Below are 24823 nucleotides of genomic sequence, written 5' to 3' on the forward strand. Positions count from 1 at the left end.
TCCTTAAGTTTATTTTATTCATTTATTCATTTATTTATTTATTTATTTATTTATGGCCGCACCGCGAGGCATGTGGGATCTTAGTTCCACAACCAGGGATCAAACCCGGGCCCCCTGCAGTGGAAACACAGAGGCCTGACCACTGGACCACCAGGGAAGTCCCTGTTGTTAAGGTTAAATAGCCACCTGTGTCCAGTGGCTACTGCACTAGACGGCACAGCTGCCAGGACTGTGCCCACCTTTCCAGCTAGGTCTGCCCCTAAAGCCTCGTCACCAGAGATTCCGTGCTCCTTCAACTACCCCCTGGGCACCAGGCTGGCTCCCACTTCCCGGCCTTCACCCACACCATGGCCCCATCCCAACTTCTACCCTGATTCTCTAACGCCCAGTTCAGTTCCCACCTTAAATGTGGTGGATCCTTGAAGGGGGTTCAGGATTTGGGGGGGGTGATTAAAATGCCGCTTCCCCCAATTCTACCTCCCAAATGAGGTGATATCAAACCAGGCTGGTGACAGTTTCACAGCTACTTCTGAGAGCCCTGGAGAAAGGGAGATGTCCCTGGCCCAGAGAGCTGAGACTTAGAGAGAGAGAGAGGCCTATCCCATGAATATGCCAGTCCCCAGTCCAGGACCCCCAGAGGGACAACCGAGACACAGGAATGGGCTCCAGGGGGGTCAGAACCAGCTGAGGGTGGTGCTATCAGATTCCTAATTCCCTGCCACCTGCCACCAAAGGGGGGAGGGGCCCCGAAGAAGTGACAAAGAGCTCCTTCCCTACCAGACCCCAGATAGAGAGCCCTTCGTTCTTTCCGGGACCCCAGCACAGGGGTCATTAGGCAGCCCAAAGACCCGGCCTTCAGAGGGGAAGCAAAACCAAACATAAGACAGAAAGCTGGGAACCTGCTGTGGGTTCTGGGAGACACAGGTGAGAGGGGCAGCTGCTCCAGACCACGTCACCTTTATTAATAAACTCGTGTGTGAGAGCACGTACTTCATGCCTGGGGCACCACCCCGTAGAGCTGGTGGGGAAGCAACTTCTGCTTCTCGTTGCAACTGTAGATCCACCGGGGCCGGACGAACACCAGGGAGGGGTTGTCCATCAGGGCCTGCAGGGGGGGGGCGGGGTGCGTGCAGGAGCATGTGAGCCAGGAGGGGTCGGGGGATGCGAGGGCAGGTTGGGCTCCCTCTCCCTGCCCCTTCAGGACTCACCTCCTCAAAGCTGGGGTCCCACTCCTGTGCCGTGATCACAAACTGGACCCGGTCGCTCATATAGTCCTCAAGCTCCCTGGCAGGAGAAGAAAAGGGGCAGAGAACTGGTGTCCCCTCTCTTGACACCCTACTCCCCAGCCATCCTCAGAGGCCGTTCTCCATCCCCACCTGTGTCCCCTATAGGCCGCCTTTGGGTCCCCCACTCTCCCACGTGCCAGGCTCGCCACAGCCCCGAAGCCAACAGCTCCCGCAGGCGCCAATCCTTTCAGAAGGGCACTGTGCGGCCTCGCTTTAGAGAAGAGGAACCCGAGGGGAAGCTATGCATCCAGGGCTGCCCAGCGGCGTGAGCAGGTCTGGCACAGAACTCCACAGCCTGTGCCCAGCCTGGGGGTACGACCTTCTCCATCCTCCCGAAGGCCTTTCTCCCCACGACCTACCACACCTCCTCCCCTACCTCCCCTGTCCCCGGAGACTGACCCGTTGAAGGCTGTGACGTAACGGCTGAGCGTCCGCCGCTCATCCCCCGGGAACTCCCCGTACAGGAAGAAGTGTTTGCCCTGGAAAAAGTCTGCAGGGGAGATGGCAGGAGAGACGAGCGTGAGGCCCCTGGAGTCCCAGGGCACCAGCCAGGAGCCACAGAACACGCAGAGGCAGGACAGCAAGGCCGGCGCAGCCACCGGAGGGGGAAAGGGGTGTCCGTGTACAGCCTGGCACGGGAATAATCCATGACAAGCAGTGGTTCCCGGCCAGGCCCATCTGAGCCTCTGGGGAGTTTTGCTTTGTTTTGTTGCAAGAATGATAAAAGACGCAATTATTATTATTGCAACATGTTTCTTACACCAGGTCAATCACTTCATTAGCTTGGCCTGGCTTGGAAATTTCACATCCTGCCGCTTCCTCACCATGGCTGTCCCACTCCTTTTTAATCAGCGCCTTCTCTGGCTCTGACCTTCAGGGTGGTTCTTCGTTCCAGTTTGACATGATTTGCCATCAAGTTGCCAATGGCAAACTTGATGAGTTTGGGGCTTTGGAGGATCAAAGTACTTTCCTGCCCATCACCCATGAGGAACCGAGCAGAAACGGCTTCTTCCAGTGGCCACTGACCCTCACCTCTGCTCAGACCCTCTGACTGCCCGGCTCTCCCTTCATTCTCTCTCTTTGTTTTTTTTGGCCTCACCGCACAGTATGTGGGATCTTAGGGATCCCTAACCAGGGATTGAACCTGTGCCCCCTGCAATGGAAGCACAGACTCCAGAGTCTTAACCACTGGGCCGCCAGGGCAGTTCCCCTCTCCTTTCATTCTTGACCTGGCCCTGACCCACGCCCCCCGCAATCATGTCTGGGGTGACGAATAACAATGCTGGCATCATGTAGGTCCCAACAGAGATCAGCGCCCACGCCCACAGCACCTGTGTTCCCCAGGCCCCACCACACAGTGACAAAGCTGAACCTGGGGGGTGGAGCCTGGGCACCTGCAGATTTTAAAAGCCCCTGGGTGATCCTGAAGCCTAGGGAGTGGGAGGCCCCCGGCGTGAGGGAGCGGAAAGCCAAAGGGGGTCTCGCCTGGGGCTGGGCTGTGATGCAAGCGGTCACAGCAGAAGTCAGGACAGGGACGGAGAGGGAAGTCAGGAGAGGATGCTGAAAGGAAGGGAACAGGCCTAAGAGGACAAGGAGGTGGCAAAGGCCAGGGACTGGGGGTGAGGAGCCTGAAAGACAAGTCACAGGGGGCAGCAGCCAGCCCAGGACCGGCTGGGGCAAGTCACGGCAGAGAAGTAACAGGGCCAAATCCCACATCAGGAGGGAGGATTTCCCACCTGGGAGCTCGGGAATCGGCAGATTGGGAGACTCCGGGGGACCTTCGTTGTCCGTGTTCTCATCCGTGGATCCTGCGTACGGGTCCTTGCCATTCTCCTCGCCAGAGGGCGGCCTTTGTTCCTTCTGCTCAGCCACCCTGGAGAGGCCAAGAGGGGTGGGGTAGGAGCATGCAGACCAGATGCCCCTCCCCGCAAGGCCAGGGCCACCCTGACTCCCAGCCCAAACCCTACCTTCTCAGCTCATCCTCGGTGTCCCCAGAATCTTCTGCCCCATTGTCCTGTCCTTCTGCGAATGGAAGCTTAGTCAATGCAAGGCCCATGCCTTCTCGTCTGGGAAGACCGGTAACCTTCCCTCCCAGTCTCATGCCTGAGCACAGATGCAGGCATTCCAACCCGCAGGCTCAGTGGCCCTCCAAATCCAGTTAGGGGTTGTGGGGGGTGGGACAGCCACCCTCTACCCCAGATCCATTGCCTGGAATCTAGCCCCTCCTCCCTCAGACCCAGAGTCCAGGCCCCCAGCCCCTCCCCCCTCAGACCCAGGATCCAGACCCCCGGCCCCTCCCCCCTCAGACCCAGGATCCAGACCCCCGGCCCCTCCCCCCTCAGACCCAGGATCCAGACCCCCGGCCCCTCGCCCCTCAGACCCAGGATCCAGGCCCCCGGCCCCTCCCTGCTCAGACCCAGGATCCAGACCCCCGGCCCCTCCTCCCTCAGGCTCTGACCTGACTGCTCCCCCTTGGTGTCAGTATCTTCCTGGGGCCCTGGTGAGGGTGGTTTGGTCTCTTCTGGGGTTGGGGGTCTCTGCGGTGAGCTAGGTCCTGCTGCCTGAGAGGGCTTGGCTTTGGTCTGGAGGCGCTGAGGAGGGAGGGTGGGTCAGCAAGGACGGAAGGGGCAGCGCGGGTGTGAGCGTGGGGGGCGCCTGCAGGAGGCAGGAGTGGAGAGTTTGGGTACCATGACACACCCATGTCCCCCCCCACTCCACCCTCCCCCGCCCGGGCCGGAGGCATCAGACCTTTCGGGGAGGCTTGGGGGCTTCATCCCCACTGCTGCCGCCATGAGAGCCCCCCTCATCCTCGCTGCTCGAGTCTGGCCCAGCCATGAGGTACCTGGGGGAGGAATCAGGCCTCAGACAAACAGCAGATGTGTCCTCCGGGGGAGGTGGGGAGGGGGCTTAGGAAGCAACAGGCACTGGCTGTTTATTCAGTATTTACTAAATACTCAGGGTGGCAATCATGGCTCCTCTCCTAGCCCACCCTCCTCCCAGCTCCGGAAGGGCCCCAGAGACGCCCAGCCACCCACACCGGAGACCAGAGCACTTCCTGGCTTCCCTTCCCTCTTTGGGAAGAAATGACTCATTTCAGAAAAGGAACAACAAAAAAAATCAGAAATAATTCTCCCCTTTGAGAATCAAAGTCAGTTTCTCATTAGGCGCTGAGTGCCCCTGCAGCTCCTCTGGGCAGACACCAGGCTGACTCCAACCCCGGCTCCTCCGCCCAGGCATGCTCTCCGCCTCTGTTCAGCCTGGCAAACCTGTTCTCTTCCTTGAAGACCCCTAGCTCACTGCGGTCCTCCCCTTGGGCCTGCCTCCAAACTGTTTTAGAGCTAAGTCCGGCCCCTCATCAAAGTCAGAGGCCTTCGAGGGCAGGACCCGACGTCGGGGGCCAGCATTGCACAGCCCAGCCTGGCGCCAAGCAGGGGCTTCGGGTGAAGGAATGTGAACGGGCAGGCGGGCGCTCTCTGCCCTGAGGCTTTGGGAATGCTGTGTCTCCAGCCTGCAGTGTCCTTTTCCTTCGCTAAGCAGACTTCCCAGAGCCCTGCACGGACCGCCCCCCCTGCCCCCCACTGTGTCTCCCCGCCCTGCCCTTCCTCCTCTGGGAAGTCTGCTGACTCTGGGCCAGAAGGGCCTGGCCTGATTTCTCTCCAGATCCCTGACACTGCCCAGCATGGGGACAAGGGGCAGGGTCGGGGTGTGCGTGTGTAAACCACATGCGCGCAGCGAGGCCTCACCTCCGAGAGGGCAGCCGCCGCCGCATGCGGTGACAGTCCAGCACCCACTCTTTCCGCACGATTCGGCCTCCGAGGCCTAGGACCTGGCTGTACTTGGGGGTGTTGGCAAAGGCGCAGCTGGCAGAGAGCGGAATGGAGGGTGTCAGCCCGGTGTGATCTGAGAGGTGAAGGGCAAAGAGGGACAAGGGGCACAGAAAGAGAGACAGGGAGAGACACGGGGCAGATGTGGGAGAAGCAGAAAAGACACAGGAAGGCCGAGGGGAAGACTTTAAGAATCAGAGGGAAGAAGAGAAAGAGAACAAGAGGCAGAGGATACAGAGAGGCGAAGTAACAGAGAGAAGGCAACACAGAGGAGACGAAGGGAGGCAGAGGAGAGGCAGCGGGGAGCGTGGGGAGGGGTCGCAGGCCTACATGAGGTGGGTGCTGTCTGGAGTCCAGTCTGGCCGATACTTGGCCCCCAGCTCCAGGGCCTTGTCCCGGAGCTCCGAGCGGAAGGGGTTCTGGAAGCCGCTCAGCACCACCACCACACCCTGGAGGATCTTCCCCAGCTCCTGCGGGCCGGCGCGGGGGGCCCTGGGCTCAGCACCTTCTCCTCGGGGCTTCCCTGGCGCCGCCCCCCGTGCTGCGGCAGGGACAGGGGCAGTGGCTGGGGTAGGGGTGGGAGCTGACACTGGGGAGGCCAAGGAGTGGATTCAGTCAGTAGCTGTAGGGCTACACCCCCAGCCCTTCCCTACCCAGACCCAGGATCCAGGCCCCCGGCCCCTCCCCGCTCAGACCCAGGATCCAGGCCCCCGGCCCCTCCCCGCTCAGACCCAGGATCCAGGCCCCCGGCCCCTCCCCGCTCAGACCCAGGATCCAGACCCCCGTTCCCTCTCCCCTCAGACCCAGGATCCAGGCCCCAGGCCCCTCCTCCCTCAGACCCAGGATCCAGGCCCCCGGCCCCTCCTCCCTCAGACCCAGGATCCAGACCCCGGCCCCTCCCCCCTCAGACCCAGGATCCAGACCCCCGGCCCCCCTCTCCTCAGACCCAGGATCCAGACACCCCGCCCCTCCTCCCTCAGACCCAGGATCCAGGCCCCCGGCCCCTCCCCCCTCAGACCCAGGATCCAGACACCCCCCCCCCTCCCACCTCAGACCCAGGATCCAGACCCCCGGCCCCTCCTCCCTCAGACCCAGGATCCAGACCCCCGGCCCCTCCCCACTCAGACCCAGTATCCAGGCCCCCGGCCCCTCCCCCCTCAGACCCAGTAACCAGGCCCCTGTGGGAACAAGGAATCCAGTTTGCTCACATTTGGTTCTCTTGAGGGCGGGTGGTGAGGGCTGGGCGGACGGTTTGCTGGGGGTCTTCTTTTCTTCGTGGCTCAAATCCAGCTTCCTCTTGCCTCTGGGGGACTCCTGAGGATGAGGGGGTAGGATGGGCCGAGGCCTCCAGCTCACCTCCTCCCTTTCACCCCACCAGGTCCGATGATCTCACCTTGGAGGTGCTGCCTACTGTCTTGGAGGCCGGAGAGGCAGAGGAGGCGGCACTGGAGGCCTGCAGTGTAGCAGCTGCGTAGCTGGGTCCTGCTGGGTCACTGGCTGCGACTGCAGAGGGAGAAAGTGGAGCCAGGTTGAGAGGGCAGGACCCTCAGATCCTTCGGCTCCTATCCATGGGACACAGAGTGTTGTTCCCAAGACCTGAGAGTGACCCAGGAGTCCAGGCCCCCGGCCTTTACTCATTCAGGACCCAGGTTTCCCGCACTCACCTGGAGGGGTCTTGTTGATCCGGCTGAAGAAGAGAGCCCCGGGTCTCAGGGAGCTGGCGCTCTCATCCTCCTCCTTCACGCGGAACTGGCCGAGCTTGGTCACTTTCTAAGGTCCCACAAGGTCAGCGCAGTGGGAGGGCTGTCAGCAGGGTGGGGTGAAGAGGTGGGGAGAAGGCTCTGGGCGGTGGCAAGTAGAGCTTACCTGGGATGAGGCCTCGGCCTCCTCTTTGTCTGGGGGGCTGTGAAACCTTACAAAACTCAGGCCATAGGGGGCATCCTGGGAGAGGAGGGGTGGGAATCAGGGAGTGTGGCCAAGGACTAAGGCTTGGCCCCAATCCCTTTTATTTACAGAAACCCCTTTCTGGCTCTTTCCCTCCTATGGACACACACATGCGGGGAAGTGACCGCATGATAATGACAAGGATGATAACAGCAAGCTGTCATTGAGCCCTAACTTGGGGTCAGGCTCGGTGCAAAGCCCTTTACATGCACCAGCTCCTTAAGCCTCAGACCAACTGGCAAAGGCTGCTGGGTGTCTAAGCAAATCCACTCTGCGTACCAAACTCCTGCCTGTGGAATGGGAGGGAGGGCTGGGTATCACTTCTGGAACTCAGAAATGCTCCAGACTCTTTCCCCTTCTGCTGGGTGGATGCAGAGCCATGAGATGGAAGGAGACTGGGTCCAGGATGACTGGCCAAACACCTCCCGGGACAGATCCAGAGGTATAAGAAGTATACCTTTACTGTGTGCTGTCATTACATACTCGGGTCTCGTCACCACAGCTTAGCATCCCTAACTTACAGCAACCCCATAAGGATCAGGAAACTGAAGCCAGAGGTCACACAGCTAAGGAGTGGAGAAGCCAGGTTTTAAACCAGCGTTCTGACTCCAGATCTCGTGATATTAACTCTGAGGCCCAATTCTACGAGGCCCCATCTCCAACAAGTCAGCAGCTCCCCCTCCCAATTCCCCTGAGGTCTTGCAGGTCATCCTTCCTCATCTCCCTCCAGGAAGCGAAGATTCCTATATGGGGAGGACCTCAAACAAATTTCAGAGAACGCAGGGACCCAGCCTCCTTGGAATCCCACGGGGAGACCAACTGTCCGGTCCTCCCAGCCCTCTGGGACTCAACATCGGCCTCTCGTCTCTCTCGTGGCTCGGGACCAAGGACCCCACTCCCACCCTGGGTACCTTGCTGTAGGGCTGGCTGCAGACAATTTTGACGCGGTCCCAGCGCTTCTCTGCTGCTGCCCGGACCAACTTGTCGGGCCCAAAGATGCGAACGCGGTTGGAATTTGAGCCACTGCGACTCTCGGAAGGGGACATGAAAGACGAAGTGACCAGAAGGACCTGGGGAAAGGCACAGAGGATGAGAACCAGGCCTGGCTGGTTTCAGTGACACCTCCTGGGGGCTGGAAGAGGGCAGGGGCCTGAGCAGGGACCAGGGAGTCGCCAGATCTAGCTGTACCTCAATCTGCCTCAGGGCCTCTAGACCCTTCTCACTTCTGGGCCTCCAGTCAGTCCTTCCCTGACACAGGCCCCAGAGGGGTCCTTCTAGTGCCAGATCTGAACCACCCTTCTCTAAATTCTTCCAGAGTCTTCCATATCTGGCCACATGGCCGGAACCCTCAGGACAGGGAGCTTCAGGAACCCTCACCAGCAGAGGATATTCACAATGACTGGCACAATATTCATACACCTTATTGTATTTTTTTTTTTTTTTTGGCCGTACCACACAGCTTGTGGGATCTTAGTTTCTTGACCGGGGACTGAACCTGTGCCCTTGGCAGTGAAAGCGTGGAGTCCTAACCACTGGACCTCCAGTGAATTCCCTCAAACACCTTTTTGAAATGCACAGCTGAGTCAGCAGAAGGGAATTATTCGAGGCCAGAAATTACAGTGCAGAATCCAAAGAGGTAGGGGAGCTGCACCCATTCCTAAGTGGCTGTCTCTCAGTTCAAACCCGCCCTCAAAAAACAAACAAAATAAAGAAATAAATAATAAAATAAAATAGAAAAAATACAAAAGAAGAAAAAACAAAAAATATTTTAAAAAGAAAAGAAAAGAAAACACCCCACCCTTGGTAGCTCAGCTCTGGGATGCTGGGGACGTTTCTAATCTCCAGCTGCTCCTTGTCAGGCTCTGCCAGCAGGGGGAGCTAGAGAGACAGGCTGGAGGAGGGAGGCGGGACCTGAGCCTTCTTGCAGATCCCCCGAGCAGCACCCAGGTGTGCTTCGCTCCTGCGTCTGCAGCTGTTATTCTTCCCCCGGGGCGGCAGATGAATCCAGTTTGCAGCTTCCCAACACCTGCAGAACTGGCCTCGCTGCACCCTCTCAGGGACATACCAGAACCAGCCAGGGAGCTCCCCTTCCTCAGGGTCTGAGTTTCAGCTCCAAGGGCCCCACCTCCAAGCTTGGAAACATCTACCCTTCAGTCATGCCAACCTCTTCCTTTTGTTCCTCCAACCCTAAGGGCGGTGACTGCCCCCTGCAGTTGCTTCCGCGTCCTGCCTTAGTCTTCTGGCCTCTTCAATTCAATACCTTGTTACTAATTCTTTACGTTAATTCTCTCTGTTAAACTAACTGGTGTGGTTTCAGTCTCCTGGTGGGACCCTGACTGATACAGTGGGTGGCACTGATGTTGGTGATTCCCGGTGGCACAGAGCTTGATTTTAAAGGGCTCTAGGTGGTGGTAGCAGGAGAGACCAAGAAAGAAAGCCTGTGCTCCAAGTCAGGAAGAAAGGCATCTTGGGGACCGTGCCACAGAGCAGAGAGCTGGGCCTCTCCAAAGGGCAACACCCTCCGTGGGTAAATTAGGGAGGAATGTGCCTTGTGGGAAGAGTCAGTGGGAGGCTTTAGCTCTGGGGGGACAGCAGAGAAAAGCTGAAAAATTCTCTCTGGAGACTCCTAACCGCAGGTCTGTACTCTCAAGGATTTGCAGTAAAAATCCACACTAGTTATCTGCGTGGAAAAACCCAAGGTGAAAATTTTAAGTGGTCCCATGTATGTAGTATCACCTGGTGCCGGGGCAAATCCTCTTCGGAGGAACGTACTTCAAACCAGGCCCTCAAAGAATTCCCACAGATACATTCCCCAAAAGCAGAATAAACAATCACACACACACACACACACACACACACACACACACACACACACACACACACACACACACACACACACACACACACACACACACACCCATGAGGCATAAGGAAACAGGCTGCCATGATTTAGGGTCAGCAGAAACTATAAACTGCAGACTCAGACCCACAAAGACTGCACATATTGACATTATCAAACACACAATATAAAAGTAATTGTGTTTAACAGTCTAAAGAAATAAATGGAGCTATTAACAGTATGACGAAGGAACAAAAACTGACCAGGCAGTTTTGAAAAGCAGTGGAAGAGCTGCGTGCCCAACACTAAGGGATGAACCATGATTGGTCCAAGTGGTCCGGTTTCCTCTGCCAGTGGCTGGTCCAAGGATGGGCAATTTGATGTTAAGAGGAAGGCTGCTGGAAGCTTTTGGGAAAGATTTTCCTTCTTCATTAAAGAGAAACAGAGGATGGAAGAAAACCACTGCTTTTCTGCCATTCCACTCCTCCGCTTTCTGCTTTGGATGCTACTAGGTGATGGATGGAGCCACAGCAACCACCTTGTGACCATGTGGGCAAAGCCCAAAAGAATCAAGAGGTGCCCAACCAAGCACCCTGACTTTGTTCAGTTGCCCAATCAACTCTGGGTCTGCCTAATGCTGGACTTCCCTCCTAAGGAAACAATATATATTCTTAGGCAGTAAGCCAACTTTAGTTGGGTGTAATCTGTTACTTAGTCTCTTTTCTAACTGACATGCTGTGAAATTAGAAAACGAAAGCTTTTTGCTGGGAAAAACAGAGACTGTAACTAGATATCTCTTTGTGCTCAGCCCTTGATTATGAAAAGGAAACAGCAAAGATGACAAAAATTATACAGAAGGGAAGCCAGCTCCCTGGCCTTGACTACACTTGTTTATAAAAGGGCTGATTCTGAGCCGATGGGAGAGCTGAATTACCATCTAGTGACTAAATGAAGGGGCAACACAAGCTGTGGTTGGCAGCTGCCACCCACACTAAGGGGGAGCCTCCCTCTGAATATACTCTCCTCCCACTCATTGTGAAGAGAAAACAACTCCAGTTGTTTTATTATCCAATACTGTCTTTAAGGTTCTAGGATTAAACCTTTATTCTCTAGACTGCGCTAACCTTGCAAGCTTAGATATCCCCTTTGCAGAACTTGGAGGGTTTAAAAAAAAAAAATGTTGGGACTCCCCTGGTGATCCAATGGTTAAGACTCCGTGCTCCCAAGGCAGGGGGCCCAGGTTTGATCCCTGGTCAGGGAACTAGATACCACATGTCGCAACTGAGAAGTCCGCATGCCGTAACAAAGACCCAGCACAGCCAAATAAACAAACAAATAAATAAACAAATATATATTTTTAATGTTGATGATTTTGTAGAAAATGTCACTAGTTATTAAAATACGTGCCTTTGGCTTCGTTTGTATGGGTGACATCAACACGGACCAGCCCTGCTCGGCCCTTTTTCCTTTTCTTTCTTGACTCTTCCAACCGTATCTAGTCTCTGGGCAGAAGCCAGACCTTATAAGTTCCAGAGTCTTTAATTCAGTCTTGGCTAGCAGTTATAACAAAACTTCCAGCAGAAGTTTAATTAAAAACCTTGACAGGGGCTTCCCTGGTGGCGCAGTGGTTGAGAGTCCGCCTGCCAGTGCGGGGGACACGGGTTCGTGCCCCGGCCCGGGAAGATCCCACATGCCGCGGAGCGGCTGGGCCCGTGAGCCATGGCCGCTGAGCCTGAGCGTCCGGAGCCTGTGCTCCACAACGGGAGAGGCCACAGCAGTGAGAGGCCCGCGTATCGCAAAAAAAAAAAAAAAAAAAAAAAAAAAACCTTGAGAGAATGGGAGACTATTGACAGAGGGGTTTTCAGACTCTGAAAAGATCAAGCCCTAAGCTAACCACTCCACCTTTCTAGGTAGATAAGATAAGAATAATAAAGAGTCACATGCCCGATTAGATAAAGTTTTAGCTAACAATGCACTTACCCTCTTTCCATAATTATAAAGTAGAATTTTGATCTAAATCTGTTTGCCAAGAAGAAAAGAAAACTTTTTTTTTTATAGTCCCAAAGATGGTTGATTTTATTTAAAATTTTAAACAAGGAGGCCATTAGACTCAGTGACTCTAGTGCTTTAGGTAGCCTAAGTAAACCAACCAAAATCTAAGCCAGAGTTGGTGTACTCGAATCTAAGAAAAGGAAATCAACTAATCGTGAATAGCCAAGTCACTAGATTTTCCCAAGTAAGGGAACCATTTAAGCTCTAGCCAATTAAATAATTGCTTTGCTTTGCTTCCCTGTTTTCTCTCTAAAAATCTCTGTCCTAGCCCATTGACACAGTACCCCTAATAATTTTTCAGTTTGGGCTGCCTGATTTGAATTGTTTGCTCAAATAAACTCTTCAAAACATAATGTGCCTTAGTTTGCCTTTTTACAACTTATAGAACTTTTATTTTATTATTATTAGTTTTTTGGCCACAACACATGGCTTGTGGGATTTTAGTTCCCCGACCAGGGATGGAATCTGGACCCTCGGCAATGAGAGTGTGGCATCCTAACCACTGGATCTCCAGGGAATTCCCTAGAACCTTTAGAATAAGAATGTGTGTTCAAGGAAAACCTCACTGGTTAAAATGTACCTTGTAAGGTGGAAAAAGCACTTGATAAAATTCAACACATATGCATTTAAAAGACTGGCAATATCAAGTATAAGTAAGGATGGGAAGCAAAAAGAACTCATATACTGCTGAAGGGAATATAAACTGGTACAACCATTTTGGAAAACTGTCCATTTCTAATAAGGTTAAAACCTATATCTACCTGAAGACCCTGCAATTCGACTCTTACGTATTTACCTAAAAGAGATCTCTATACAGAGGCTTGTACAAGAATGTTCACAGCAGCTTTTTTCATAATAGTCAAAAAGTGGTGGACTTCCCTGGTGGTGCAGTGGTTAAGAATCCGCCTGCCAATGCAGGGGACACGAGTTCGAGCCCTGGTCTGGGAAGATCCCACATGCCGTGGAGCAACTAAGCCCGTGCGCCACAACTACTGAGCCTGCGCTCTAAGCCCACGAGCCACAACTACGGAGCCCACGTGCCACAACTACTAAAGCCCACGCGCCTAGAGCCCGTGCTCCGCAACAAGAGAAGCCACCGCAGTGAGAAGCCCACACACCACAACGAAGAGTAGCCCCCACTTGCTGCAACTAGAGAAAGCCCGCGCGCAGCAACAAAGACCCAATGCAGCCCAAAATAAATAAATAAAATACATAAATTTATTTAAAAAAAAAAAAGTGGTGGGGAGTTCCCTGGCGGTCCAGTGGTTAGGACTCAGCACTTTCACTGCTGGGGCCTGGGTTCAATCCCTGGTTGGGGAACTAAGATCCTGTAGGCTGCACAGCATGGCCAAAAAAAAAAGTGGCAACAGCCCAGATGCCCGTCAACAAGAGAATGGATGAACAAATTGGGATCTACGCTTACAGTGATCCGGCTCAACAATAAGGTGGAACAGACCGCTGACATGTATAGGATATGTTAGAACACCAAAAAAACAGTACGTTGAGTAAAGCCAGCCACAAAAAAAGAACACATGCTATAAAATTCCACTTATGTGAAATTCTAGGACAGGCAAGAAAAGAGATCAGTGGCGGCCTGAGATGAGGGTGGGAGGAGTGACTGCAAAGGGACACGAGGGAACTTTCAGGAAGGCCAGCGATGCTCTACGTCTTGATCTGGGGGACAGTTACGCAGGTGTGTACATCTGTCAAAACGCTGACCTGTGCATTTTATTATATGCGAAATATACCTCAATTGAAAAAAATTTTTCACTGCAAGAAAACTGATTTGTAGAAAACTGATTTGTTCACTTAAAATTGTAACCTCTCTTTTTCACAGCAGGTTTATTTTTACCCCAAATCATTTTGCTGATTGACCAGCTGGCTCGTTATGATCTCACCGCTCTGGCTTGAATTCACTCAACTGGTTAAAAAAAGGATTGGGCCGATTTTTAAAATTCAGTAAGTCCCCTACATACAAACTTTCAAAGATGCGAATGTGCCCCTGGATGCCAGCTGTTGTACTGTACTACTATACTTTTCAAGGTACTCTACTGGAAGATTAAAAATGTTTTCTTTATTTTCTGTGTTTGTTTTTTATGTATTATTTGTGTGAAAAGTATTACAAACCTATTACAGTACAGTACTATACTACTGTGTTAGTTGGGTACCTAGGCTAACTTTGTTGGACTTATGAACAAATCGGACTTACGAACAGGCTCTCGGAACGGAACTCATTCATATGTAAGGGACTTGCTGTATTTGTAATAGAGCAAAAGGCTTGTAAACATTTGTCACAAATAAAGTAACTAAGAGAGGCACCCCAAGCAATTCGGAATCTCAACTGGCTGCGACATCTCTGAGAAGTCCTGGGACCAGAAGCAAAGGAGTTTTGCTCTCAAGCAGCGACTGAATCGTAGAACGAACAGGTGCCTCTGGTTGTTCCTGCAACCATGTTGTAATTTCACCCAAATCCCTGCTGCACACAGCTTATCACCTGGGTCTGCTCTTTGTCTCCGGGAACCCTGGGCTCCTCCGGAGGGCCACCGTCAGTGTGACTCGCCTCCACCCTGGCCTGGCGCCTGGGAGGCCTGAGGCCTCAATGGGGGCACCTGGGGCAGGGATCAGCAGGGGGCTTACCTCGTAGTCCTGCTCTCCGGCCCCTCCGGCTGAGCTGCCCACCAGCACCTCCACGAAGGCCGAGCCGTCGTTCCCGATGTCCACGCTGTGTATCTGCTCTTCCTTCTCTAACTGCAGGGGAGGGAAAGCGCACTGTCAGTGCCGCTCTGCCCCCCACCCCCAGCTCTCTGTGGGACCTCGGAAGAGGGATGACCCCCATCCAGGCCCCCTCGTCTCCTTGCAAAGTCAACTCGGTGACAGTGAAGACAGGGCTGAGTGGGGTCACTGCGTCCCCTGCACGCAGCACAGGGTGTAGAGTCAGAGCTCGAAAATATTCCCCGACCGACTGCATAAGCTCCCACACCCCCTTCCCTGACTCTGCCACTCTGCCGGACGGGCTGCTAACCCGCCACTACGGAGCTCTCCTTGGTGGCGCTATGCAGACAAACGGCACATCTGTCACCCCCGACCCCAATCACACAGGGCTCCGGGGAAGCTCCCTGAGGGGAGGGGCCTAGTCTGGTTTGGCTCACCACTGATTCCTGGGTTTGAGTCCCGGCTCTGCCACACGCTAGCTATGTGGCCTTGTCAGCTCACCTCCTGGAGCCTCAGTTTCCTCATCTGTAAAGTGGGGATGGTCACCCTATCTAGGATTATGCACATAAATACTACGGCCTCAGGGCCTGGCATGTAGCAGGCACCCTGCCACTGCCAGTCAGGAGGCAGTATTAGTCACTGCTCGATGACCGTTTGTCAAAAGAAGAAAAGAGCTGACTGTAGGATGGCTTTTGCCCCCAAAGTTTCTGCCATTCCTGTCTGACAGTAAAGGCCACGTGGGGGTGGAAGGCAGTTAAGAAAGGCTGAAGCAAGTCTCCTGCTTTCCACTCTGGGGATCTTTTATTTGGCTCCTAGAATGACACGTTACTACGACCCCCAAAGGTACCTAGTCTGCCATCCTACACCAGGATCATCCGACGGTCCGATCTGCCCTGTCACCTCCCTGTCGGGAGGTGGCCCGGACACTGCCTGCACCCTGCAGCAGGAAGGAACATCCCTCCGGGGAAGGAAGGAGCCTGGGCTTGTGGGGAGGTCAGCCTGACTTCAAATCCAGCACAGTGCAGCCCTGGGGGGCGTATAACCTCTCTGAGCTGCAGTTTCCTCACAAGTGAGAGGGGAGGGTCATCATAACAGTCCTCCTTCCGAGGGGAGTCTAGATGACACATACTAACCACTGCAACCCACAGCCACTGCAGCGGACATCTAAGTGCTCAGACGTGGCAGACCCGTAATAGCTGTATCTTCTCTCAGGAGATGTCATTATCTCTACTTCACACGTAAGCAAATGGAGGCAGGAAGCGGTTGTGTCACTTCCCTGAGGTCACACAGCTGGCGCCCAGGCAGCCTGGCTGGGCTAAAATAAAGGTGTCAGCAGAGCTGCATTCCTTCTAGAAGTTCTGGGGGAGAATCGTTTCCTTGTCTTTTTTTAATTATTATTATTAAAAAATTATTTTATTTTATTTATTTTTGGCTGCGTTGGGTCTTCATTGCGGTGCGCGGGCTTCTCACTGCGGTGGCTTCTCTTGCTGCGGAGCACGGGCTCTAAGCTCGCGGACTCAGTAGTTGTGGCACACGGGCCTAGTTGCTCCGTGGCATGTGGGATCTTCCAGGACCAGGGCTCGAACGCATGTCCCCTGCATTGGCAGGGGGATTCTTAACCACTGCGCCACCAGGGAAGCCCGTTTCCTTGTCTTGTTTCCAGCTTCTAGAGGCCCCTGCACTCCTCGGCTGCGGCCCGTTCCTCCATCTTTGGAGCCAGCAATGGCATTGCTCCAACCTCTGCTTCCGTCTTCACATCTCCTCTGACTCTGGTTCTCCTGCCTCCCTCCTTCCCTTATAAGGACCCTTGTGATTACGCTGCACACACACACCCCCACCCCAATCATCCAGGCCAATCTCACCATCTCAAGATACTCAGTTCATCACGTCCACAAAGTCCCTTTTGCCACGTAAAGGACATATTCACAGGTTCTGGGATTAGGATGTGGATATCTACTGGGGCCATTATTCTGTCCACCACACTTAGCTAAGCTCTTCCTGGGCCAGGCATCACTGAATCCTCACAACCACCTTGGAAGGAAGGGTCTGTAACTCTCCCAGCTTCACAGATGGGGAAACTGAGGCTCAGACAGGTAAATAAATGGCTCACATGTCACACATAGCTAGTGACTGGAAGAGAAATTCAGACCCAACTGCCTGACGACAAGCCAACACTGCTTCCCAATTCCCCAGTTTCAATCCTTGACATAAAAACTCAACAGCTTGGGAATTCCCTGGTGGCCCAGTGGTTCAGACTCCGAGCTTCCATTGCAGCGAGCAAGGGTTCGATCCCTGGTCGGGGAACTAAGATCCTGCATGCCGTGGGGCGTGGCTGAAAAAAAAAAAAAAAAACCACTCTGCCTCTCCCACATTTAAAGTATGGGGCCCTCCATCTAGTAGGATGTATATATATATATATTTTTAATGAATGGTTCTTATTTTATATACGACTACTTCTACTTTAAACACACACACATACTCCCCTGTCTTTCTTTTGATAAATAAAAAATCTCTTATAAAAACATGGAAACAACCTAAATGCCCATCAGTTTATGAATGGATACACACTGTATGACATTCCCTACAATGGAACAGTATTCAGCTGTAAAAAGGAGTGAAGCACTGATCTAAGCTACAACATGTAGGAACCCCGAAAACCTAATGCTAAGTGAAAGGAGCCAGACAAAAGGCCACATGTTGGATGGTCTTATTTATATGAATGTCCAGTATAGACAAATCCATAGAGACAAAAGGTATATCAGTGATACATGTACACACTAGTATATATAAAGTAGAGAACCAACAAGGACCTACTGTATTGCACAGGGAACTATACTTCATATTTTGTAATAACCTATAATGGAAGAGAATCTGAAAAAAAATCTAAAACTAACACAACATTATAAATCAACTCTACTTCAATTTAAAAAAATTGGAGGGACTTTCCTGGTGGCGCAGTGGTTCATACTCCATGATCCCAATGCAGGGGGCCCGGGTTTGATCCCTGGTCAGGGAACTAGATCACGAGTGCATGCCACAACTAAGAGTTCACATGCCACAACTAAGGAGCCCGCCTCCGCAACTAAGGAGCCCTCGAGCCACAACTAAGGAGCTCACTGGCCTCAACTAAGGAGTCCACGTGCTGCAAATGGGGAGCCGGCGAGCTGCAACTGAGAAGCCTGCCTGCCACAAGCAAATAAAAATAAATAAATGAATTTTTTTTTAAGTTTAAACTAAAATAGTAATATATTTTTTCTTAAAGACTTAAAAAGGTTAATATCAAGTGTTGATTTAAATGTATACCAGCAGTGTTAAATGCAGATTAATTCAGTAAATTCACTTGAGTGAAAAAAGTAAAATAAAATAAACAATTGAATTCCCTATTTTAACAAAAGTACATCGGTGGTTGCCAGCAGCAACCTGGGGAAAGGGGAATAGGGAGTGATCGCTTAATGGTTTTCGGTTTCTTTTTGGGGTGATGAAAATGTTCTGGATTAGACAGCAGTAATGAATGCAGAACATTGTCAATATTCTAAAAAACCCTGAATTGTACACTTTAAATGGTTAAGACCTTTACATTACGTGAATTTTACCTCAAGAAAAAAGACGTGAGTGTTCAGTAAGTATCAGCTGTGAGGAGAAAGGCTTAAGCACAGGATGAGTCATCTGTGGCCCGGGTTTGTGTGCGCCTTTCCCAGGAAGACAGAATTCACGACAGTGGAAGAAATGAGGCATGGAAGGTTTGCAAAGTCCCAGAGACATCTTATTAAAAAAACTGCTCCAAGACAAACATCGTTTTTTATTGCTTATATGCCGAGTCTATAAAAAAAAGAAAAAAAAAGATACAAACGAACTTACCTACAAAACAGAAAGAGACTCACAGACTTAGAGAACGAACTTATGGTTACCAGGGGGAAGGGTTGGGAGGAGGCATAGACTGGGAGTTTGGGATTGACATGTACACACTGCTATATATAAAATAGATAACCAACAAGGACCTACTGTACAGCACAGGAAACGCTGCTCAATACTCTGTAATAACCTGAACGGGAAAAGAATTTGAAAAAGAATAGATACATGTATTTGTATAACTGAATCACTTTGCTGTACACTTGAAACTAACACAACATTGTTAATAAACTCTACTCCAATATAACAACAACAAAAAAACTGTTCCACATCCATGAAAGAATAAGGTAGAACTTGATGCACCGTTAAAAAGAATAAGATAGAACTTGATGCACCATTAAAGAGAATAAGGTAGAACTTGATGCCATGACAATGGATCTCCAAGATACAGTTTCTTGGAAGAAAACAAGGGAGAGGACTGTTTACATACAGTGTACTTTTTAAAAGGCCAGGAGGGGTGGATATATACGCTTGTACATGGACAGAGTGACCAGGGGGTAACATGAGAAACGGCTCACAGTGGCTGCCACAGGAGGGAAGACCTGGGCAGCAGAAATCGGGAGGGCGGGGGTAGGGAATGGAAGCAGGTGGTGGGGAGGAGTTTTCCTTTTCACTGTATACCCTCCCTTTTGTGCCTTTTGAGTTAACCACCATACGCATATAACACCCGTTTGATAAGTAAAGTTAATAAAATCTCAGTGGTTATCTCCAACAAGGGAACGCAGCCGCACCCAGCAAGGAGGATGAAACTAACAAAATGAAACTAACAAACAATGCTGGGAAAGAAAAGAGCAGCCAGAGGTGTAAGTACTATATACCCTGTGATTCCATTTATGAACAATTCAAAGCCAGCCAAAGCTAATCAATGCTGTTAAAAATCTACGCCATGGTTACCCTTGCGGGGGAGCAGTGACAGGAAGGAGCACAAGGGGGCGTGGGAGGGGGTGTGTTCTGTTCCTTGATCTGGTTGGCAGTACACGGGCTGCAGTTGGTGATGATTCACTGGACTGTACGCTTTGCTGTACGCACGTGTCATGTCAAAAGAAGGTAAAAAATTTCAAAACATCACAATGGCAAACTGGGTGATGAGAAAACCACTGAAAAACAGAAACAGAACGTGTCCACCTTGCTACTGAACATTTTTTCTAAAGAACACACCTCAGCATCCGGGGGGGGGGGGGGGGGGGGACGGGAGGAGTTACACCTGGGCTGCGTCTCAGCCACTCCCACCGGCCCAGGAGCGGTTAGCAAAGAGGCTGGAACTGCCCTCCTGGGGGCAGGTGACGGGTTGGCGATAGAGCCTCTTTCGGCCACCACAAACGAAAAAGGCGTGTGGGGCTGTCACCACAAGCAGAGGGCTGAACCCCAGATGGTAATACAGAGATATTGTGAGGTGCTATTTGAGGGGAAAAAAATACACAGTAGTAGGAAAATCCACAGATCAATCTACGTGTCTGGGTGTCCTGAAGTTTCCTCTCATCACTTGCTTGAAAAGAACCGAAATTAGCACTCGGTGAGCCTGGAGTCACCCTGCACGCTGGCAACTGGCAAACGCCATCAGATTTTCCGAAGGGTCTCCAACGCGAAATAAATCGACAGCCGCTGTGACAGTGCTGCCTGCGCCAGCACTTTTCCCCTGCAGTTTATTCTCAGCCTGGAAACCTCACAGAAGATTCTGGGAGAGGGGGCTTCCCTGGTGGCTCAGTGGTTAAGAATCCACCTGCCAATGCAGGGGACACGGGTTCGAGCCCTGGGCCGGGAAGATCCCACATGCCGCGGAGCAACTAAGCCCGCGAGCCACAACTACTGAGCCCGCAAGCCACGACTACTGAAGCCCGTGCGCCTAGAGCCCGTGCTCTGCAACAAGAGAAGCCACCGCAATAAGAAGCCCTCGCGCTGCAACGAAGAGTAGCCCCCGCTCCCCGCAACTACAGAAAGCCCGCACGCAGCAACGAAGACCCAACACAGCCAATCAATCAATCAATCAAAGATTCTGTGAGAACCTAAGTCACATTCTGCTCCTCCTCTGCTCAGAGGCCTTCCACGGCTCCCATCTCATGCAGAGTAAATGCTTAAATCCTTACAATGGCTTTTAGGCCTTACGTAGGTTAGGGGTCCTCTACCCCCACCCTATCAGCACCTACCCCTCTCCCCTGTCAACTCCGCTCCACCCACACACAGGGCTTGCTGCTGTCCCTCCAGCCCGCCAGACACCAGCCAGGCACCGGCCTACCAGGCACCGGCCTACCAGACGCCAGCCTGCCTTGGACTCTGTTTCTTTCCCAGGTACCTGCATAACTCAGGAAGGCCTTCCCTAACCCCCTATTTAGAAAAAAACCTCTTGCCACTGCCTCATCTTCCACTGGAGGCATTTCTCATTCCTCTTTTTTTCTTTTTTTAACATTTATTTATTTATTTGGTTGCACTCGGTCTTAGTTGCGGTAGGCGGGCTCCTTACTTGCGGCTCGCCAGCTCCTTAGTTGTGGCCCGTGGGCTCCTTAGCTGTGGCATGCGAACTCTTAGTCACGGCACGCATGTGAGATCTAGTTCCCTGACCAGGGATCGAACCCCAGCCCCCTGCATTGGGAGCGCAGAGCCTTAACCACTGTGCCACCAGGGAAGTCCCTCCTCACTTCTCTTAACCATGTAATTTCCTCCCTAGCACTCATCACCTGACATACGTACGTTTTACTTATTAATCGGTCAGTCCTTCCTTGCCAACGTAAAATCTCCACAGGACTGACGTACGTTTGTCTTGTGCTGTCCACTGCACTACGCCCCAGTACCTACAACAGTGCTGGGCCTACACAAGGCGCTTCTATGAATGAATGAACAAATGAATGCATCCACTCCCAAGTCTCCAGGGCCTGTCCCTGTGCTGACAACTCCTACAGCCCTATCTCCAGCTCCATGTCCAATCGCTAGCTGTCCCCTGGATGTCCCAAAGTCGTAGCAAACCCGGACATCCCAACCAATGTGTCACCTTCTCAAGCTGCCCCTTGTCGAGGTTTCCCACTTTGGTGACAGGTGCAATATCCCCTTTGGTCTCCCAGGGCGGAGAATCCTGTGGCTTGTCTGGCTCCCTCGCTCCCCATAACCAGTCTCTTCTTGTTCCCAGTGCAACCGGGGTGCAGACCCAAATGGGATGGTCCTGATCATCTCCTGACCAGAGAGCCCAGCAGACTCAGCGCCCAGTAATTAACACATGAATCCCTCCCTTTACACAAACACCTGCCTGCTGACAGGGCACTTTTGCAAACATTACATCACCGGATTTTCACAGCAACCCTGGGCTCAGATCACATTATTCCCAATGGGCAGATGAGAAAACAGGTTCAGAGAAAAGAAACCATTTGCCTGAGGTCACAGGGTGAGTAAGAGGGACATGTGGGGTCTTAAATCCATGTCCCAAGACTAACTAAAAAAAACATTGGCTCTAGGCAAGTTGTATAACCTCTCTGGGCCTAGTTTCTTCCTTGTAAAAGGGGATAATAAAGGACTCGAGGTCATGGGGTTTTTATGAGGATTCAATGAATTAACCCATGTGAGGTGTTTAGAATGGTGACCAGAAGTTGTAATTTTTTTTCCTTTTAGTTCCCTGACCAGGGATGGAACCCGGGCCCTCGGAGCATGGAGTCCTAACCACTGGACCACCAGGGAATTCCCAGGCAGCTATAATGTTGAATAAATGCTAGCTCTCATTATTCTTACTATGTTAGGGACCTAGGAGATATTTAAATTCCTAAAATCATTCAGAAAATCTTGTGGGTCTGTGTATTTTTCCTGGGAAGAGAATTCTCAGATTCTCCCTAATTCTCAAAAGGTTCTGTGAACCAAAACTTTTTCAGAACCACTGGGCAAGAGAGAGACAATAATATGTTTTAACACAATCAGGTAAGCCTTGCCCCCAACATCCCTCCCCAAACACCCCCTACATTCAGAAGGGAGGAATGTGGCCAAAATCAAGAAAGCCAAGGTATGAACACAGAGCAGCAGGACAAAGTGGCTAAGAACACCCACAGTAGGTTCAGGTCTTAGCACCGCCATTTATTAGTGGTGATAACAGCCCCTACATTATCCAACTCCATGAAGAGTCGGGTCACACAGGTAACACACCCAGGCCGGCGGCACCAGGCAAAGAGCAGATGCTTGGCAACACACCTAGCTCGCTTCTCCCACCAGCTTCTTATGCCGGAGAGGAACAGCCTGTTTGGAATTCTGTAACCATCTTGGGTCAAACTACCCTTTCGTCTTTGCCTCCCTCCAACTTCACAGAGAACGTACCAAAGCGCTCAGCATTCCGGACACGGTAGCTTAGACTGGCCACTTCACTTCGCCCTGCCCTATGCCCCGGTTTCCTCATCTTTAAAATGAGGTTGACTGTGGACTTCCCTGGTGGTCCAGTGGTTAAGACTCCACACTCCCAACGCAGACAGCCCGGGTTGGATCCCCGGTCAGGGAACTAGGTCCCGCATGCCACGACTAAGACCAGCGCAGCCAAATACATAAATATTTTTTAAAATAAAAAAAATAAAATGAGGTTGATTGGCTTAGATGATATGAGACAACTTCCAGCCCTGAGCCCAGAGACTTTAGAAGGCAGGATACATGGCAATGATTCACTCTGTTCCAGCTGAGAAAACTGAGGCCCCGACAGTAGCAGCAACCTAACTGGGCCACACACGGATTCACCCCTGGCCTAGTGCCTGGATCATCTTTCTCCCCTGCTAGGGGGCACAGGGATCACACCGCTCATTTTCCAGGTGAGGAAGCTGAGGCCCATAGGGAAAGTGCCTCAACTCACTGCCAGTTAACTCCAGACTCCTATTAAGGAGATGGGGGGAGGGCAGAATCACCTGGAGCACCACAGAGATGGTCTTCTCGCCCGCCTTGGCCGCGCGCCACTTTCGGTAAGTATCTGCCTTGAGAAGGTTTTCTGCACAGTAGGTCTGGAGAGAAGAGTGGGAAAGGGCAAGTTAGGGTACAGAGATGACAGCTAGGTCCCCAGCTCTCAGATTATTCCATTGAGATCCCCCAGATTTAAGTTTCCCTATTAATCCCCACACACTCTGCCTTGAGTCCCCTACAGCATTTTCCCCTGGAAATTCTCCCCTGGGCCTTCCAAGGAAGCTCCCCTATCCCTCCTTTTCTCTCTGAAAGTTCCTCTAGTCCACATCTCTCTAGAATTCCCTGATGGCCTCTGAGAAATTCTCCCAGGACCCTCCTTAGAATTCCACAAAGTCCCTTTTGTGAAAGGAAAATCAAAATGAAGTCGGTATTGCTAAAAGGACTCTCTAAAATGGAGCTGGGTGGCCACCGAGGAATTGGGACCACGCAGGTCTCAGCCTGGATGGAATGTGACCTTTTGACCACTTAGTGCATTCAACACAGGCATCCAAGGCATCTACCAGAAACTCGATACTTATCGGACACTTACCGTAAAGTAACTCATGACACCCTATTCTTTAAAGCCAAATATTTCTTGTATCAGAGGCAATTACAATTCTCTCTAGACAACTTTAACCACCTGGTGACCTTTGTCCTCATAAGCCCCTGACTCTCTCTCCCAACACACTTTCGGTTTTACGGAAATCTGTGTCTCTCTAATATCAGTTCCTAAAACCCCAAATAAAGTTCTTTTTTCTTCGCAGCCCGGAAACTGATTATTGTTCAACCCCTTTTGGGCTCCAAAAGTTCTCCTAGAGCCCCCTCAAGAATTCCTTTACTTCTTCCAACCTCCTCCACGCCAGTCCCTCACCGAGTCCTGGCTACTGCAGGATACCACATGGCGGAGGCGGATCTCCGGCATGTCAACGTCGTGGGCTTCGCCTGACCAAGAAGATGCTGGAGGGTCTGAGTTTAGGGTGCAGACAGCTGGGGCGCCCTGCGCGGGCTTAACTGCGCAAGCGCACGAGGCTCGGGCCTTTCAAACAGCGGCGCGCCGGAGGTCGCGTCAACACTGCGCAAGCCCAGTGCGTCTCTCCCGAGAGAGGCGAGAGGGGCTGAGTTGCCTAGTAACGAGCTTCTCCCGCCTCCCTCTGGCCAAACCGCTCTCTAGCTCCCCCTTCCGGTGACTTTCACACTAGGTCTTCCGGGCGCCTAGCAACCGGCGTGGCCTCCAGGACTGGTCCCCAGAAGAAATTCGCCATCCTCACCACCCCAACTTCAGTTGGAAAGCAAGAGGCCAGCAAATCTGAGTGGATTTTTGCAGGGAGCCTGGAGCCTACCGCAACAGGATCTCCTCCACCGGTTGCTGG

The 24823-nt window shown here is 52.1% G+C and overlaps 1 protein-coding gene across 3 annotated transcripts; it reads right to left on the reverse strand.

The window, feature by feature from the left end:
• Nucleotides 1-941: 941 nt before the first annotated feature.
• On the reverse strand, nucleotides 942-24482 carry XRCC1 (X-ray repair cross complementing 1). 3 transcript variants are annotated; one of them, XM_073795916.1, is made up of 17 exons: nucleotides 24325-24482; nucleotides 23423-23515; nucleotides 14583-14693; nucleotides 7966-8124; nucleotides 6977-7051; nucleotides 6775-6880; nucleotides 6504-6613; nucleotides 6319-6424; nucleotides 5441-5699; nucleotides 5030-5146; nucleotides 4035-4128; nucleotides 3745-3877; nucleotides 3254-3305; nucleotides 3023-3159; nucleotides 1686-1776; nucleotides 1209-1284; nucleotides 942-1105 (listed from the first exon to the last, which is right to left on the reverse strand). In XM_073795916.1, the coding sequence occupies exons 1-17, from the start codon at nucleotides 24373-24375 to the stop codon at nucleotides 992-994; spliced, it is 1884 nt and encodes a 627-aa protein (XP_073652017.1). In that variant the 5' UTR covers nucleotides 24376-24482; the 3' UTR covers nucleotides 942-991. The 3 variants fall into 3 exon arrangements, with proteins under 3 accessions (XP_073652017.1, XP_033701567.1, XP_033701569.1); XM_033845676.2 differs by having other exon boundaries at nucleotides 3254-3308; nucleotides 24325-24481; XM_033845678.2 differs by lacking the exon at nucleotides 24325-24482 and adding an exon at nucleotides 24004-24246 and having other exon boundaries at nucleotides 3254-3308.
• Between the last annotated feature and the right edge of the window lie 341 nt (nucleotides 24483-24823).

Source organism: Tursiops truncatus, chromosome 19 (genome assembly GCF_011762595.2).
Source record: "Tursiops truncatus isolate mTurTru1 chromosome 19, mTurTru1.mat.Y, whole genome shotgun sequence".
Lineage (NCBI taxonomy): Eukaryota > Metazoa > Chordata > Mammalia > Artiodactyla > Delphinidae > Tursiops > Tursiops truncatus.